The 17,906-nt window shown below is 39.8% G+C and overlaps 1 protein-coding gene across 3 annotated transcripts; it reads left to right on the plus strand.

Moving 5' to 3' along the window:
* The first annotated feature begins 190 nt into the window (after window positions 1–190).
* On the plus strand, window positions 191–17,896 carry fam83h (family with sequence similarity 83 member H). Of its 3 annotated transcripts, XM_023960163.1 has the most exons (9): window positions 191–460; window positions 7,751–7,926; window positions 8,011–8,340; window positions 12,634–12,798; window positions 12,890–13,014; window positions 13,097–13,645; window positions 13,756–15,819; window positions 15,907–16,102; window positions 16,379–17,896. In XM_023960163.1, the coding sequence occupies exons 2-9, from the start codon at window positions 7,804–7,806 to the stop codon at window positions 16,397–16,399; spliced, it is 3,573 nt and encodes a 1,190-aa protein (XP_023815931.1). In that variant the 5' UTR covers window positions 191–460; window positions 7,751–7,803; the 3' UTR covers window positions 16,400–17,896. The 3 variants fall into 3 exon arrangements, with proteins under 3 accessions (XP_023815931.1, XP_011479561.1, XP_011479562.1); XM_011481259.3 differs by having other exon boundaries at window positions 13,756–16,102; XM_011481260.3 differs by having other exon boundaries at window positions 191–422; window positions 13,756–16,102.
* The last annotated feature ends 10 nt before the right edge of the window (window positions 17,897–17,906 follow it).

Genomic DNA, 17,906 nt, shown 5'->3' on the forward strand with positions numbered 1-17,906 from the left:
TGTTACTTGTATTTCGAAAGGATACTTATTCAGATGTAACTTTGTTAATTTAAATATAGATGTCTAAGGAGAGAACTTTTGAAAAACTTCACAGACAAAGAAGCACCAATAAACTCGCGCACCTCAGCTAACGGCTGTGGGCGGAGCCTCGTGGAAGCGGCCCTGCCTATCAGGGGTCGCTCCGCTTCTTCCTGCTTCACCTCACAAACCGCAGAGAGTCTACGGCGGAGGCCCCGGAGGACCGAACGCCGCCGAGGGGAGCGCTTAGGCCGGGCAGTGGAGGGCACCCGCTTCGGGGAGGGCGGGTTTAGGTGGAGCTCCTGTCCCGTTTGAGGAATGTGACACACGGACGAGAACTGCATTCAAGTCGGCTGTTTATTTCCCCCCATACACACACACAGGACAGCGAAACTCTGCAAAAGGTAAAACCTGGGAACAAGCTGTGCTGCTACGTGAGGAGGTACGAAGTGGATTTTTAGGGATGCAAAGTGACATTTGGAACAAAATGTTTACTTTCTCTTCCTTTTTCCTTCCTGCTCACTAAGATAACGCTTTAAACAGTAACATTTTACATCTTTTTTCTCTTGAATGAAAGTGGGATAGCAGGTTTTCTCTGAGGATTAAGTCGTGCTGATGTACACTGCAAAAGCCTGAACAGTGTTGTTATTACAGTCTGCACACAAAGGCACTGTGTTTACTGCCAACTAAAGCCCACTGCACCCAAAAGAGGGAAAGAAGAAAACTGTCTTTTGGGGAAATAACTAAAAAGAGAACAAAACTGTCGACTTCTGTGACCTGACCTCTCAGTGCATTCCAAGACTCTCAGCATTAGACTGAAGGACATGTGGTGTCCTAAAAAAAAAGTGCCACTGATGGTAATTTGATTGAACTCAAATTACAGTTCTTTTTACAGCTTTTAGGGTTGATTCACTCAGTGAGTCACTGTTGGAAAACTCCACACACGTGGTTGTAATTTGAAGGAGAACTTGAAGTGCGAGCTACTGTGGTCAACCTGTGTGCGCTTCTTGAATTATCATGTGAAGTCGTTACATCCCATTGTAACGCCTGCTTGGACTGCATTTGTTCTGAAATGTCTTGCAGAAGTTTATTATGAGAGAGCCTTTTGAGAAAGTGAGGTTGAAAGAACAAAGTTATTTTTATGGCTTCGCTGCAGAGTTTTTTCCACTCCACTGGACCGCAGGCCTGGAGGATTTTTTGGAACAGCCAACAGGGAGCCTAGTAGACCTGTTTTTCGAGCTGCAGATGTGCAGTTGGCATCACGAATGCATGCATCTGACACTCTGCTGTCCATCATCTCGTTCGTGCGCTGTATTGAGGTGTGATAATGCACGGAGAGACGAGTTCAGCTTGTGTTGTGGATGTTGCTGTGAGAAGGTCCTGGCAGGACCATCAGGAGATTACTGACTCATCGCTTCAAACCTGTTTTCAGGTATTCTGCTCTTGTTCTGTTCACACCAAGCTATCCCACAGAAAAAAAAAAGGAATGGTGGATCAATTATGCTGTTTGTTTAGTGAAGTGTGTTCAGTTGTGTCTGTGTGATGCACACTTTTAATTGTTTGTGTTTCCTCGGGCTTGTTGCAAATATCCACACATCTAGGCCAATGCAGTTTGCAGACTTGCATTGTCTGAAATTTGTGCAGAAATGTCAGCGTCTGACTGGAGAGTTTGATTCTGTCCTGAGTCCGTTTAGGATTTCACTCCTGGCATGCTTATGTTCCATTTAAGGCAGGCTTGTCCTTGCGCAGTAAACTTTACAACAGAAAGTGGGCTGAGGTGCCAGGTATTGTGTGTGACTTTGAATTCTCATTTTGTTGCTATAGCAACAAACCGGTCAAATTGTTTTCATACTCTACAGCCAGGTGAGGGGAGGAGCCTTTGTCATGCTGCTTTCATATGCCAACCTCACCATGCACTGAGTCAGAGGTGAAGAGCTCTATTCCCTGAAGTAATTTTGAATTACTTCACCAGATAACTTCACTTCAATGCTGAACTTCAAGTGGATTTAAACGTTAGATCTGGTACCATCAACTTGCAAGAAAGTGAAAAAAAAATGCCTTTTTTGGTGAATCGTTTTTATTTAGTTCACATACTTATTTTTATTTTAAATGCTCGATGTGATGCTGAAGTTTGGACTGACAATAATATTGTTTTGTTTACTTTTTCACTAACCTTTTAAACCCCAACATATAATACAGGCTTCAATAATGTGGTCCTTGATCCACTTTAATTGTTCAAATCCTCATTGAAAATGTTGGAAAAGAAATGGGAACTAAAAATTTGTACCATGATTTAGTTGATTCAAAAGAAAAATATTCTCTACTTCCTTAGTTTGCTTAAAATACCTGCTAGTTTAGTATAATGTCTGCCGTCTAAAGACAGGAATTTGCTCTTATTATAGGCCTGCACAATATACCGCAAATTTATCGTTATCGCGACATTAAGCTGTGGAATATGCATACCGCAAAAGACGGCGAAAATCGCTATAAATGTTTACCTTAAATGTGCTAAAACAAACTCATGGCAGCTTGAAATATTGAACAAATGAAATAAATCCCCTTATACAGTTAACCAATCGGAAGGACCCGTTTACTTTGTTGACCAATCAGATGAGCCCTTTTATGTTTGATGTTTGCCTCCTACGTCGACAAGGGTCAGTTGGAGTATAACTTTTAAACTGTTGCAGTGAAATGGAAATTATGTCTTTGGTTGTTTTGCTATTTGTTTATATACCGCGAATTATATCGTTATCGCAATATTAATCACCCATATCGCATATCGCGAGTTTTCCTCATATCGTGCAGCCCTATCTTATTATGTAAAAGCCTCCTCTAAATGTATGTACTCTCATTTTTGGGGGGGGCTAAGATAAGATCTTGGCACAAACCATTCCTGTTTTTTAGTGGTTTCCAACAAACATCATGTAAAATTCATAGCTACAAGCAAAGCTACCTTTGAGTGTCTGATTAGTAACAGTCCGCTTTGTTAAATTAACTTAGTTCATGGATTATAAACTGACTCCTAAATGACGCATCTTTTTTCAAGCACCAATGAGGTGTACTTTAAGTTTAGTTGACCCTCTGACTCTGGAACTGTTTTGGTAATTCAGATGGGAGAGCCAAGCTACAAGTGTCCAGACTGTGGTTTCCAATGGAAAGAGCCTTTGGACCAATAAAACTAGTCGGGCTGACTTCTTTTGTAAACAGTAAAACTCGTTCTGCTGGTCACTACTGTTCTGAGTAGCCAGTATCCACATTCTTCCATTAAAACTGATTCTCCAGAATCATGGCTCTCTGTGTCAATGGCGACACTGAAGGCTCATGAAGATGTCCCATAATTGCACTTCAAAATGTTCCCTAAAGTTAAATATTTCTAACTATGCACTTTTTGACGTTTTTTAAGTTGAATATCTTGAATTTTCTCCTTTTTACTTTTTTTTTCCCTCTCTTCGAGATGCTGCTTTAGGCAGATTTCTTGATTCACATGCTTCAAATGTTTGTCTGAGGTTTAGGCGGTAAGACAAGCACAGACAGGTGCACAGCGCTGACTTTGTGCCTGCATGTCCTCAGGTGTGTTCTATCTAGACTGCAGCGTCAGCAAAGTTTGGCTTACAACAGATGCAAAAAAACTAGTAATGAGCAAAACTAGAACAGATGGAATCTGTTAGGGTTTTGATTGTTGGAATGAAATGAAGGCTGCCCTTCTATAGCTCAAAGGCTGCAGGAAACAGGATGTCAGCCATTTTCCTGCAGATGAATCACCACATGGCAGCGTGTTGCAAGTTCATCTTTAAGTCCCGCCTGGCTAGAATGACTCAGAGGAACGCTGACTAAAATACTGGGCTTCTCCACCGATTGTGGCTTAGGACTTTGCTCTCTTTGCCACCATCAACCTCCAGTGTTTCTAAAATTTTACCCAGAATGCACCACACTTTACAACACCAACATAACCTGGCAGCAGGCTTCAACACACAACACACCCTGACTATTTAGTAAATTGTCATAGCCTTTCACTAAATAGCTAAATATTTCCACATCAGTTTATTTTCGCGGTAACACTTCCTCCTATGATCACACACCTCCCTGTTTAAGGAATCTACATCAACACATCTCGAAGATAGCTAAAAATATGACGAGTATATTGGTTGGTAGATCCAAATCTCCTCAGAATGACTGATTCTCCAGTGTTTATCAATAAATAAGGTGGGGGGTATTCCAAAAAAGGGGTTATGTGAGGTTTGAGGCTATGGAAGTGGATAACCTCAGCTTTCGGTTCCAAAAATGGAGGTGTGAGGGTATACTTAGTTCCCATTGTAACTCATGCTCTGAACACAACCTGGTCTGGAGCAGGTTTAGTTGAAGGTTAGTGTGTTTTCAGGGAGGTGAAGCAGCATGGCGTGTCCATTTGAAGATGATTTAGTGGATGAAGAAGCTCAGATAATACTTTTTCCACCGTGAGAGGGTGATAAGACCACATATGGATGTTGGAAAGATAAACTTTTTACATTCATTTAACCCAATTATTTGCTTCAGTGAAGATAAATCATTTTTTGAGTTCAGTCAACCTAAAAATTACACGTAGTTATCAGACAGTTATTTTACTTTCATTCAAATTAATTCAATTAAGTAGGTGTAACTTTGGTGCTGCTGTTAGATTGGCAGCCCAAGGAATTGTGGGATACCATTCCCTTTGCCTATCTGAACGGATTTGGGTGGGTGTGTTTAATTATTTAGCTATTTTACTGTGTTTTGTCTAGTTATTTTATTCTGTTATGTTTAATTATTTCTGCACCATGAGTGAGAAGGAGAAAGAGAATTATGAGTTTATCTAGCACCCGTAGTTCAGAAGAATCTTACTAGAATTGAAGTTAAAGACAGATTCATGAAGAATGAAAACATGTTTCATATTGCAAATTCACATTCTTTTCATTCAATGTTATAAAAATGAGTATATCTGCAGCCTCAAACTTAGACATATGAGAGTTCAAGAAGTACAATAAATTAAGATATGGAAAATTAACATTTATTTGAATTGGAGTAATATGACAGATAAATATGTAAATTTAAGTTGTAAAAACAATTATTGAGTTGGATAGACATACGAAATTAGGTTGAATAAATTTAACTCAATTACTCGTTACCAATTCAAGTAATTCATTTAAGTTGGATAAGTTATATATATATATATATATATATATATGGAAAAGAGATCAGAAACTCGTGCATTTTATTTCGCCGTTATTTTTCTCCAAGCAGAAACTTTCTTTTGCTGATGCAGCCGTATTAGTTTTGTGATGGTCGTATAATCTTCATACACCGTCATTAAAATGTCAGACTGCGTCTCACTGGAGTATAGCGCTCTCTTTTTTTCTCCACGCGTTTCCATGGTGATTCCGGAAATCGCGATCCATTGAAAATGTCTTTATGTACTTGCCGTGCACGCGCAACTGTTACCAAGTTGAGCGTAATTACGCTAACTCATATCCGGTCTTTTGGAACCGACATACCCAGAGTAAGTAAGTTCAGGCGGATTTCAGCCAGAGTTCAGGCTTAAATTCAAGGTAGTTTAAACATGCCTTCTGGAATACCCCCCTGACCTCCTGGAAGACGACTTTTTGGTTATTTACAAGCTAAATCTTGCAAATGACAGAAACTACACATTGAAAGTCTTTTTATTTTCCGGACTACAAGTTTGCCTTTGTTTCCGTAGAAAAGCTATCTTTTTCTACACATATTCCAAAATGGAAGTTATGTCACAACATTACTTTCTCTTTTTATACAAAAACGAAACTCTTATTCTCTTTGAGATCTGTTGGCTTGCAGTGACAGATTTCACATATGGTTTTTCCCAATAAGCATTTATAAGCCAATCAGCATCTACTAAAGCAGGGTTAGCTGCAAAACAAGCAGGGCGGTAGCTAGGACTGTAACAAGTATCTGAGTACTCAGATACTCGCCATCTGAAAATTCCAGTTCGAATATTTGTGACCTCCAAGATAGCTGATTTATGATCTTTATAAACATAGTAGAGTGTAGTAAAAATACAATTAGGGAGCAATGTATTTATTGCTCTAAAATTCAAAATAATGTTGGATTTTGAGTTTATAAACTAATAACAAGCTGGATGTGCAGCGCTACTGCCGCCAGAAGAAAACACATCTTCAAAATAAAGTGTTGATGAAGCTTCTCATTTTCAAAGTAAAACTAGCGAGTGTATTTTGTAAATGAAAAAAATGATACTGAAGTTTAGCTAACTGACATAAGGTCTGAAAAAACGAAGTTGCTTTAACACTGACTGGAGCTTTAGTTCTCGTGTTTACATTTTTTTGGGTTACTGTAACTCTTCAACAGTTGATACAATTAAGGTAATTTCAGCGCATTCTGAAGTGCAGACAACCAGCCTCGTGCTGCACAGAGGTGAAGTGATTACGTAATCACCCTAAAACAGCTGATTCTTCTCCGGAGAAAAGCGGCTTCTCATAGTGGTGTGCAATGCTTTAGAACGTAAAGTGTTGCAGAACTTTGAGGACAGAAAAACTGTGAGGTGTCAGGTGTGTTATTAAATTATCCAAAACAAAAGTTATATTCGTGTTTTTATGTTATTCATGTTACTGTTGAACTTAACCAGAAGGTTAACGCGAAAAAAACAACTGACAGACACCATTTCTTGTTATCTAAATCTTTGTGTTTGTATCAATTTTGTTCATTCTGATCTTTTTTTCTAAAATAAGGTGTGAATGATGGTGATACATATCATTTAAAATTTTCATACATCCAGTAAAAAGACAAAGATATAGCAACTGTAAAGACATATATTAAAAAGAAACGTGGTTCGATCTGTGAATTGCCGTGCTTGATTCATGAACTGAATCGGATCGCCACCTAAGTAAAAATCAACAGCCGTAGCGGCAGCCCACAAGGAAAAGGGTTGCTGACTCCTGGCTGAAATAGATTAGCCTCTTTCACAAATTGTCTGCAATGTCTCTCTTCATGTCTCTTCTTGATTTCTCACTATATGACATGTTTTTACTGGAAAAACAACTAATAATAAAGTTACATTTGTTCATCAAATTCTATTTATGTATTGTGATTCTAGTTGAATTAATGAATAAAGGTGTACTGCATCTATGTTACTGTACATTTACAACAGTCAGGTGGGGATTAATAGGACTTGATGAAAACATACTTATTCTCTGTTTTGTGGCTTAAGGATATCAGCATCTGTGTGCATGTAGGGAAACGGATTTGGGGCTTCTTCAGAACTCATGCCACTATTAAAAAACAGTACTTTGTGTGTAAAAAAGCTGAACTGGAGGAGAACTTTTGGCACCGTCCTCAGGGCTATTGTAATAATTCCGTCATATTATTTGACAAATAAAAGCGTTTCTGAATCCTAAACGTCATGTAAGATCCCATCAGTCTTGTTAACACCTGCTAGATCATAGTTGAGATATTATAAACAATGTAAGTGGTTTGTGGTCATTGTGTTGCTATGTATCAGTAAAAAGTCTCAGAGAATACCAGGGGGGATGATTTTTTAGTGAATTGTTGGCATTGTTTGTCGCTGACAAGGAGAGGTGTGTTATTACAGTAGCCGTACTAACAAAAGCTAAATGAGTTCAACAAAAGGAAAAGCCTGCAGTATTAACCATGATGCATTTAAAATTGCTGCTCCAGATGTGCTGACTTGATGCTGATGGTGGTCTTTTGTTGTCTTTTATTTTCTACACAGGGTCAACTTTTTGTAAATCCAGAACTTTGACTTTGTAGTCACATTCTGCAACAATGCCACACCGGTCCCAAAGTTCATCCATTGGTGATAATCCTCTGGACCCAAACTACCTGCCCCCACACTACAGAGAGGACTACCGACTAGCCATTGATGCTCTGATAGAAAAAGATGTTCAGGTAGTTATCATCATATCCCACATCGCAGTATGTGCATTTTTCTTTCTGAAAATATATTTAAGCAGTTTTTATTTTTGTCTCTAGGGCTACTATGAATTCCTCAATGCGGCTGAAGTGGTGGGTTTCCTGGCTCAGCCAGAAATTGAGTACATCAGATCCACCTTCCAGGTGCCTGGCCAGACCTCAGGTGTTCCAGAGTTGATGTATTGCGAGACGGGTCAAGATGAGGGCTCCTCAGACACCTACTGGCCCATGCAGTCTGACCTGGCAGCGCCGGGGCTGGACCTGGGCTGGCCGATACCTCAGCAGAGTTTCATTGGACCCACAGAGGTCACCACTCTGGTCAACCCATCGGATCCTGACATGCCGAGCATCAAGGAGCAAGTTCGGAGGCTGATCAAGAATGCGCACCATGTAAACAATCATTATATTATTTTCAAGACTGCACATTAAAGCACAAACACTGGCTTTGCTTAAAAAAAAAATAACAAAAAAAACGGACTGAGGTGGAGTTGCCAAAATACTGAATAAAACTCACATGCTCGCAATTTGATCCGATTCAGAATGATTGAATTAAAATGTATTTACTTGTCAAAGTTCTATTCTAAAACCAAACTTGTTTGGTAACACAAAAACTACCTAATATTTGAACTGATCTTAAATTTAACAAAAATATGAAAATATGTAGTTTTTAAATTAAAAATTAAAAACAAATGCTGTTTTTTGCCTGAAAAATACAAGAAATTGCGTTAAAGTGAAATAAATTTATTGATTTTATTTTTTGACATTGTAGTTGATGAAAATCAACTCAGTTTTGATTAACTGAAGACCTAATATAAAGACTAATTCAGCAAAAAGTAATTTACTAAGCGTAATCAAATGTTTTCAAATGGAAAACGCTTCACTTGTAATATTTTTGACTATCTCGGTTATCAAAGTGGCTTTAGGGGTGGATGATGCAGATAAGAATCAAATTTTTGTATTTCTTTTACTTAAGGCAGCACATGCGACTGACAGGTTTTCACAAAACAGTTTTACACGAGAGAAGGATATTATGAAAACAAGTTATATAATTATTTTTATTAGGAAAATTGTAGAAACCGTTTAGAAAAACAATTAACCGGTTTGCTTATTCCATAGAAAGTGCTTTTCCATGGAATCACTATTTGCATAAGTCATCATTTAGAGTATGAGGCACACAGATTTAGTAATACTACTTTTCTTTTCTCTGTTTGACACCTGAGTGGCTGGATTTAAGGCTTAGAAAACACTTTTCCTGCTTTACTTTATGATTTAAAATACTTGTTTTTTTAAGTTTATGAAGATTTTTGGAGGATCCGTAGTTCTTTAAACTTTACATAGTTTGGTTGTAAAAAGTCTTATTTATTTAATTCTTCTTCTTTTACTTTCAGCTTTTCCCTTCATGGGTCGTCACAGCGAATCAGCTTCCTCCATCTAACCCTGTCTTTTGGATCTTCTATTCCAACACCACCTACCTTCATGTCTTCGTTCACTGCATTCATAAATCTCCTCCTTGGTCTTTCTCTAGATCTCTTTCTTGGCAGCTCTTGACTCAGCATCCTTCTACCAATATATTCACGGTCTCTCCTCTAGACATGTCCAAATCATCTCAGTCACCTCTCTGACTTTATCTCCAAAACCTCTCACATGTGCTCTGATGCACTCATTCCTGATCCTATCTATCCTGGCCACTCCCAAAGAGAACCTCAGCATCTTCATCTCTGCTACCTCCAGCTCTACTTCCTGTCTTTTCCTCAGTGCATTTGTCTTTAGGGGTAACGACATGGCTGGTCTCACCACAGTTTTGTATATCGTTACTTTCATTTGAGCTCAAACTCTTCTATCACAGCCGAAATTTTCTCAACTTATTCCAGCCTGCCAGGACTCGCTTCTTTACTTCCTTTCCACACCCTCCATTACTCTGGACTGTTGACCCTAGATACTTCTACTCCTCCACCTTCTCTATCTCATCTCCCTGTAGGGGTGTGACGATAACGGCATCACCGCACTTTCTTTCTTTTAACTTTTTTTTTTTTTTAAAGTTCTGCATATGGTGCGTGATTGGAACTATAATAAACACATTAAACACTTTCCTCTTTGCTGATAATTTACTTATTCTTTTAGTCCTGTGTTCAGACTTCAAGGGTTTCTGGGGGAAACCTTTTATTAGTGTTCTCCTTCACTCCCTGCACCGCGCCTCTTACCTCTTGCGCTGAGCACGGCTCTCACTCCTTCTTGCGCTGCGCGTGCTCCCTCTTCTTACACACATGCACACGCGTGCGGTTTCAGCAGCACATACACATCCTCATTCTACAACAAAGTTTCCGTCTCGCAAGGAAATACAACAAATTTACTGCGTTCTAATTATTAATTTCCATTGTATTCATTTCCATTACAAGCTGCGTGGGTTCTTGAGTGCCCTGCCCTGCGTTCTTCATGGGTGTCAGGCTTCATGGCTACCGGAAAGGTGACAAAGTGTCTCCAGTCTCGTTTATTACTGGGCAATATATAATATTCTGAGAAGATGACTGTACCAGAGAGCACAGGTGAAAGCTCGCGTGCAGCTCAAGAGCGGTCCGCTGCAGAAGAATCAACACACTTGTGTGCGCTCCTTCCTATTACACATGCAGCGCGCTGACACACATACACAGTCATTCTACAACACCTATATAGTTAGTTCATTAGTTAGATAGGTAGTTGTTAGTTGTTACTGTTATTTGTTAATAAAGAATACTGCGTCGAATACTGCGTGCCACTGCAGAGACGCTCCTGGAAGGGATAAACAAAAATATGAACTCACTGACAAATTAAACAAATCCCAATGTCAGCCACCTCCATAATCAGGAGATCTGAAATATTAGCAGTGCCTTCATTGGCCATTGATAAGTTCACAGATGTCACAGATAAGGCCCTACTTTTGGTATAAGGGAGGGTTTTTCACAAACAAACCAAAGAGATTGTTGAAGACTTGTTGGGTGTTAGGCCGCTTGGGATGCACGTAAAAAGAGAAGACATATACAATGCTATTAAGGAAATGCTAATACAGAGGGCTGTTGATTCAAAAAAGGAGATCTCAGTCACTACAGATGGTGCTCCAGCAGTGGTGGTTCTACACTAAATTACTCCCCGGCAAGACTCTCCCCACTGGGGACACAAAAATAAATATTACTGAAATGAACCCAAAATATACAGTGTAGACCTTGACATTGAGGAGATTTTCAAACTGGACCCAATAAAATTTTAATTGGTTACCCCTGGCCTATAACCATATTATATAAAAGACAATATCAAGTCAATATCCCTCACCGCCAATGATAGTTTTATCGTAAATATAAATCTGCTTAAATAAATTGGATCTCAAGTAGGAAAATGTGAAAATGAAAAAGGAAGCCAGTGTGTTCGTTTTTTTTTTTTTACTGCCAAAGGCGATGTTGGTACCACTCCCCTTCAGAAAAACTGGTTAGCTGTGAGCTAAAATTAAAAATATAATTGATAGAAGTGTATATGCCACACACTCAAACAGCAGTCAAACCAGTTACTGGGCCATGTTTTTGTGTCTTCTGTTACTGTCTTTCTATCTACAGTTTAGATGTCTATACTTTCCAGTTGGTTTGCATTTAAGAAAGGGTTGTTATATGCAAATATGCAATAGGCGATGTCAAAATCAAGCAAGTCGATCATTTCAAACAATCAACATTTTTTTTATTGTCACTGTATGCACAATGATATTATGATGATCTACAGGTGTTCAAATACATTTGGAATATAAAATATAGAAAATCTAAAAAATGGTCGAAAGATAATAATACTCTATGCGGGTGACGATAGAGTAGTCACTAATACATTTCACTGTATTAGTGAAAGAGGGAGTTTGCACTTCGTCTTGGTTAGAGGTGTTACTGAACATTAATGTCAAGATCTAAAAGTGAGTGCATCTCATGCTACTTTCACACTGGGCACGTGTCATGTGTTCTTGAACACATGCTTAGCATATGGTGTTCACATTGGACAAGCAGGGGGGGGCTTCTTTTTCTTGTTTTTCTTTTTCTATTGTTTTCTAGGTGCAAAATGTTGAAGTGGTGTAAATCTTGTCCCTTTTTCACAGCTGTATTCTGATACATGACAGCCTTGATGATAATTCCCACAGGGCGCAAACCACAATTATTCGTGTCTCCTCCATGATCAGTTTTCAAACGGTTGGCACTTCTATATTTTGAAAAAGACACCATCCAAACGCTGCTACTAAATCCGAGTCCCTGGAACGTTTGACCAAGTTTAACGCTTAATTGTGAACGGTGTGAACATAGGTTGAGTTGGGTATCGGTCATTTTATTGCTCATTAGCACATACAATTTCATGGGGATAATTTAACTTTTTTTTTTTTTTTAGAAAAAAAGATAACATAAAAAATAACAATAACATCTTTTCAGGCAGTATCAATTATTTGAATGGATCTTCCTTTAACACCATTTCTTGCACTTATTTCTGGCACAAACAACCTTTTTAATTTTAGAAAGAAAAGTTTCATTTTTTAATTCTGTAAATCAGTAGTTATGGGAAAATTATTTTCAAAAGTTTTATATTAAACCAAATTAGGTATTTTGGCAGTGATACCTCACCCTTATAATAATTTGCTGTCGTTGACCGTAATCTTATAAAATTCTTGCGTTTGTCTTTCTTGTCCAGGTTATTGCCGTAGTGATGGACATGTTTACAGATGTTGACATTTTTGCTGACCTCTTGGATGCCGCAGCTCGCCATGTTCCTGTTTACATTTTGCTGGACCAACAGGAAGCCCATCACTTTGTGTCCATGGTCGTCAACTGCAAAGTCAACTTGGATGCAATTCATGTGAGTTACAAATGCATTTTCTGACTTCGAATAGGACGCTTGTCATAGTGTTTAAAAATGTAAACTGACTGCTGAAACTTTGGTTTTGTAGATGATGCGGGTGAGGACGGTGCCAGGAATAACCTATTACTCCCGGACTGGAAAATCCTTTAAAGGACAGGTGAAAGATCGCTTTATTTTGACTGACTGCAGAGCTGTACTAAGCGGAAACTACAGGTGAGCCTTGGATTAGTCATATTGTCCTTTACTGTACTATGACAGCTATTTGACAGCCATTTTTTGTTGCTTATTTTCTTAGCTTCATGTGGTCCTATGAAAAGATCCACCGCTGCATCGCCCATCTCTTCCTTGGGGAGCTTGTCTCGACGTTTGATGAGGAGTTTCGCATTCTCTTTGCCCAATCAGAGCCTCTGGTCATCGACCCATCTGCTGCAGCTCTTGCTATCCCAGAAACAAGCAGTTTCCTAAACCCCCAGATTGGTTTGAAGAGGACACAATCTTTGCGTAACCCAGCTGGTTATCGGAGGCAGATTGAGCTTCCCTCAGCCTATCCTTACGGCGAGTCTGAACGCAACCCTGCAGCCCCCTTCCGGAGGAATGACCCATTTCGTCAAACTTTTGATCCTGGTGCAGGAGTTACGGTCGGGAAATATTCCCAACAGCAATTTCGTATGCAGCAGACGTTCCTGGAACAGGGAAGGTCTATTGTGTCAAGGCAAATGGAGATGAATGCAAGCTCCTGGAAGAGGCACAGCTATGCTGAAGGAACACAGGAAAACTACTCATCTTCAAAGCAATACATGAAGAACAGAGTCATGAATGATCTGGATGAAACTGATTTTCACAGGTATTTCATTTTTTTCATCCAATTTTAAGCTATCCAAAATTGTTGAATTTACCATTAAATTTCCCATTTTAGTAAAAATAAGTTAAAAAAATGCTGTTTTGTATTTCCAGGGAGCAGATTCAAAGTAGTCAATTCTATAGTGAAGGACCTGGACCTGGATCTTCTCATGGACACTACAACAGACTTCAAGGCTATGGTCAACAACTCCCTATTGACCAGCGCTCAAACTCAAGCTTTCGTTCTGATCTAGAACCTCCACCTGGAAACTATGGCAACTACATGTCATCTGAAGATTTACGAGGACCCGAGAATCACTTTGCTCCTCCGTTGGCTGGGAGATACGGAGGAGGCTCCTCCCATAAGAGACCAACTATGGGTCAGGCATATGCTTGCCAGACCTCACCGACCAATCCCCACCCACCAGTAAAGAAACCCTTTCAGAAACAGTCTGATCAAGAGCACGAGCAAGATGAAAGCGTTAAGCACGGCCTCAGGAATTGGAGAATCAACTCTTTTTTAAGCACCTGTGAGGACGGCGGAGAAGAAGGCTTGATTCAACCCATTGGCTCTGATGCTTTTGATGAGCTCGCACCTTCTCAGCAACCAACTGTGACTGAAAGTTCAGTTCCACGCCATGGAATAAAGGAACCACCACTTGTTCCTTCCAAGCCCAGACTGGGCACCACAGTTCCGCGCTTTGGCAAGCCACAATTACCTGAGAGGAAGAATGACCCTGCCCCACTGTCAGCCAAAGACTTGCTTCCCTCACGCACCACCATGAAACCACCTATGTTTGAAAGAACAAACTGGGAGGCAAGGAGGGAAAAGGAAGAAGAGAAGGGAAGACAAATAGAAGCAGAAGAAGTTATGGAGGTAAAAGAGACAGCAGACACTTTTCTCTCCAGAAATGACTCATTCCGTTCCCGAGTCAACCCACTTCTCCAGCGCAGCTCTCGTCTGCGTTCCTCGCTTATATTTGCATCCTCGAAGGGAGAGATTCACAGCGGCAGCCTGGGTCTAAAGCCAGCGTCAGAACAAGATGAGGAGCTGGATTCAGTGCGCACTTCCTCCATTGTGGCTCAGATCCTAGAAAAAAGGAGGTCTTTTTCTCGTGAGCCTTATGACTGGCGAAAGAAGGCTGAGGAGAGAAACAAGGAGAAAGAAAAGGAGAAAGAAGACAAAGTCAAAGAACAACAGCTCGGAGAAAATAAGATGCAAACAAAAGAAGAGATTAAAGCAGAAGAAGAACCTCAGAAAACAAACAAAGAAACAGCACAGACTGTTGAGAAACCTACACCGACAAGTGATCTAAATGACCCTGCTGTTCGACAACAGTATTTTAAAGATTTTGCTGCGAAGAGAGAAGCTTCAAAAATGGAAACGGAGCAGTTGCCAAAAGCCCCTGAGGCTGCCGATAAGAAGCCAGACCTGTCAGCTAAACCTCCTGCCACACCTGCGACAGCTCCACAGACACCACAGACACCAACTATAACCGTCACTTCAACAGAATCTGCTCCCAAGAAACTGGACATCTCTGCTAAACTGGCAGAGCTCACTCGCAGACCCTCCATAAGTTCATCAAAACCACCAATCATCACGGCCAAGCCGTTTGTGAGTTCGCTAAAGTCCGCCGAGACCTTGCAGTCTCAGAAAGAAGAGAATGTGTCAGAGGGTCAAAAGAAAGACACACTCAAGTCTTTTAAACCTCTTCCTTCACCAAAGCTCTTCAGGAAGGACTCATTCCAGAATAAAGGCCTGAATCCACGTCGCATCTCCTCTGGAGAAGAGATTCTAATCACAGATGCAACAGATGCTGAAAAGAGTGAAATGAAGAAAAGCCGCTCTCACAGTTCTTCAACTCTGTCCCGTGAAGACTCTAAAGAAGGACTTCGAAAAGTAATGGGGTCTAATGCATCCATTAACACGATCGGTGAGGGCAAGAGTGAAGGTAAGCCTCTTGACTTTCTAAAGAAGCAAACGCAGAGATTAAAAGGATTGCTAGGACCCAAAGACAAAGAAAAGAAGCCCTCAGGAGACAAGGCCACAAGCACAAGTACAGAGGTAAATGAGGATCCCAGCAAAACACAGACATTGGATAAAAATACAAAGTCCACTGTTGCTGATCACTTGTCCACAAATCATAAAACATCGACTGGAACATCAGTCTCGTCAAGGTACCAGTCGCCCGGAAGCTCACTTTTGTACAGCAGTAACTTGCGAGACGACACAAAAGTCATTTTGGGGCAAATCTCTGCCAACAGCCAGAAGAACCGTCAGGAGCGAGAAGAAATGGGGTCTAACCTGGATGGAACAGCTTCGGAGAAGGGGATAGAAACCCAGAGCGTTGCAAAAAAGAATCGATTTCTGCGTCCTCAAAGCAACAGCAACGAGCGAGAGGGGTTGCTGAGGAGGATAGAGAGCTTCAGGAAGGAGAAGAAAGTCTACAGCCGCTTTGAGGTAATCAACAGTTAGCAGCATTGATTTAAAAAAAAAGTAAACATGTTGTGTTTCATCAAAATAAAAGAACCATACTCTTGTTTTGTGTGTGTTAAAGAGATGTTTATAAAGAAAAATACAACAAAAGTGTAACATTTTTTCCAGAAAACTATTATTTAAACATCAAGTCAATTACATAAATTTAGGCTAAACTGAATAAATTTAACCTTCACTGAATTAGATGTATAAAGATGGATGCTCGTGATTTCACTGTTGTTCCTATTGCTCTGTTCACAGATGGGGAATAACCTGGTATAACCAAAAATGAAGCAGCAACCTTTAACATGGAGACTACTTGCCATTATGTGCCAACGCCTACTCATCCAAGAGCCTCTAGAGCCCCACACTGTGGCCTTCTCTGGATGTAGTGCAAGATGTAATAAAAGCTAAAAGATTTTTTATAGAAAACGCTGAAAACAAATGAAAGTCGGCGACTTGGAAATGTGTCTTTTTGCCAAGACTCAATCCCACTTTTACCTTGTATGGTGACTCGGAGGGGAAAACAATTGTGTTGGCACTCAGATCGCAGGGGCTAATGTTCCAGCAGACAGAAAAAAGCTGGGGCACATTCACCTAAAACTAAGCCTCTTTAACTGCATTCAAGGAGAGGACTGAACGACGTTCCTGACTTGGAGGAGATGGGGGGAAAATGCATCAGACTTGCAGCAGAGAGAATAAAAACAAGTACCTTCTGGTGAAAACTGGCATGTATTCAACCTCAAGTGTATAGTTCCAATGTAGTGTGCATCTGAAACTGTGTGCCTTTTCATTTTGAAACCAAAAATGGTCTGTCGGTTTTATTGTGCCAAGGGTTCACAGAGAGTATTACCGATAGAAAAGAACAGTGTACATTGTATAGAAAAGCAAGCAGCAGAGTAAATAAAAGGTTAAAAATTAATAAGAGCTCATCAAACGCATGCGGTTATGCTCGCGCTAGCACAATAGAGTTTGGATTAAAAAAACAAACTTTGCTGAACTTTAGTCTCTCAAGAGTACCTTTTAATCAAGGTGTGGAGTCACATCTCAGGGCTGAAGATAATAACCCATTCAAGGAGAGGACTGAACGACGTTCCTGATCACAGGAATTAAGTAAATACAGATCAATCCTGTAAACAATAAAATAAGAGTTTTTTGTGGTTTAAATAAAATGTAAAGCATCTACAGATGCTCTGAGTATTTATAAAAATAGATCCAGGTTTAAATTGATAGAGAAGCATCACCTCAACATGTTACATAACATGTCAGGCCTACGCCCTAAACAGAACTCTTTTGTTGGTGGCTAAAGAGTATTATACCTAAGACTTAGTCATATGCTTGAATACTTACTGTTGCAAAAAACAAACCAAAAACTCCTTCATTTCTCGGAGAGCTATGAAGAACACTAACAGTTTACACAGAGGGGTGGTTGATAGAGTTTTTCCAAAATAAAAACCTCCTGTATTTCTCATACAGGGTGGGTTTTAGGAGACAAAAGTGCTGCATACTGTACAAAGAACATATAAACCTGAGAATGAGTGATTAGGAAACACTGTAAAGGGCTTGTTCATGTTTTCAGTCATTTAATAAGACCATGACCAAGCTTGATGTACTGAAAGAATGCTATACTTGTAAAGGTATGTACACTAATTTGTATAAAAGAATTGAGGTTAATGAGTGTAAATCTGTTGCACAAGGGCTTGTTTTTGGCTGTTCGACCCCAAATAGTGTTAAAATTGTGATTGGAGAAACCGTTTTTATTAAAGATGTTAAAAACAAAAGTGTTTGT

This window comes from Oryzias latipes, chromosome 11 (assembly GCF_002234675.1).
Source record: "Oryzias latipes chromosome 11, ASM223467v1".
In the NCBI taxonomy this organism is placed as follows: Eukaryota; Metazoa; Chordata; class Actinopteri; order Beloniformes; family Adrianichthyidae; genus Oryzias; species Oryzias latipes.

Bases quoted from the DNA above. Each gene is read 5' to 3' on its own strand.
- fam83h (XM_011481259.3), top strand. From the start codon at position 7,804: ATGCCACACCGGTCCCAAAGTTCATCCATTGGTGATAATCCTCTGGAC. The intron at 8,341-12,633 runs GTAAACAATCAT...TTTCTTGTCCAG, and splicing joins TGATCAAGAATGCGCACCAT to GTTATTGCCGTAGTGATGGA. The intron at 12,799-12,889 runs GTGAGTTACAAA...TTGGTTTTGTAG, and splicing joins TCAACTTGGATGCAATTCAT to ATGATGCGGGTGAGGACGGT.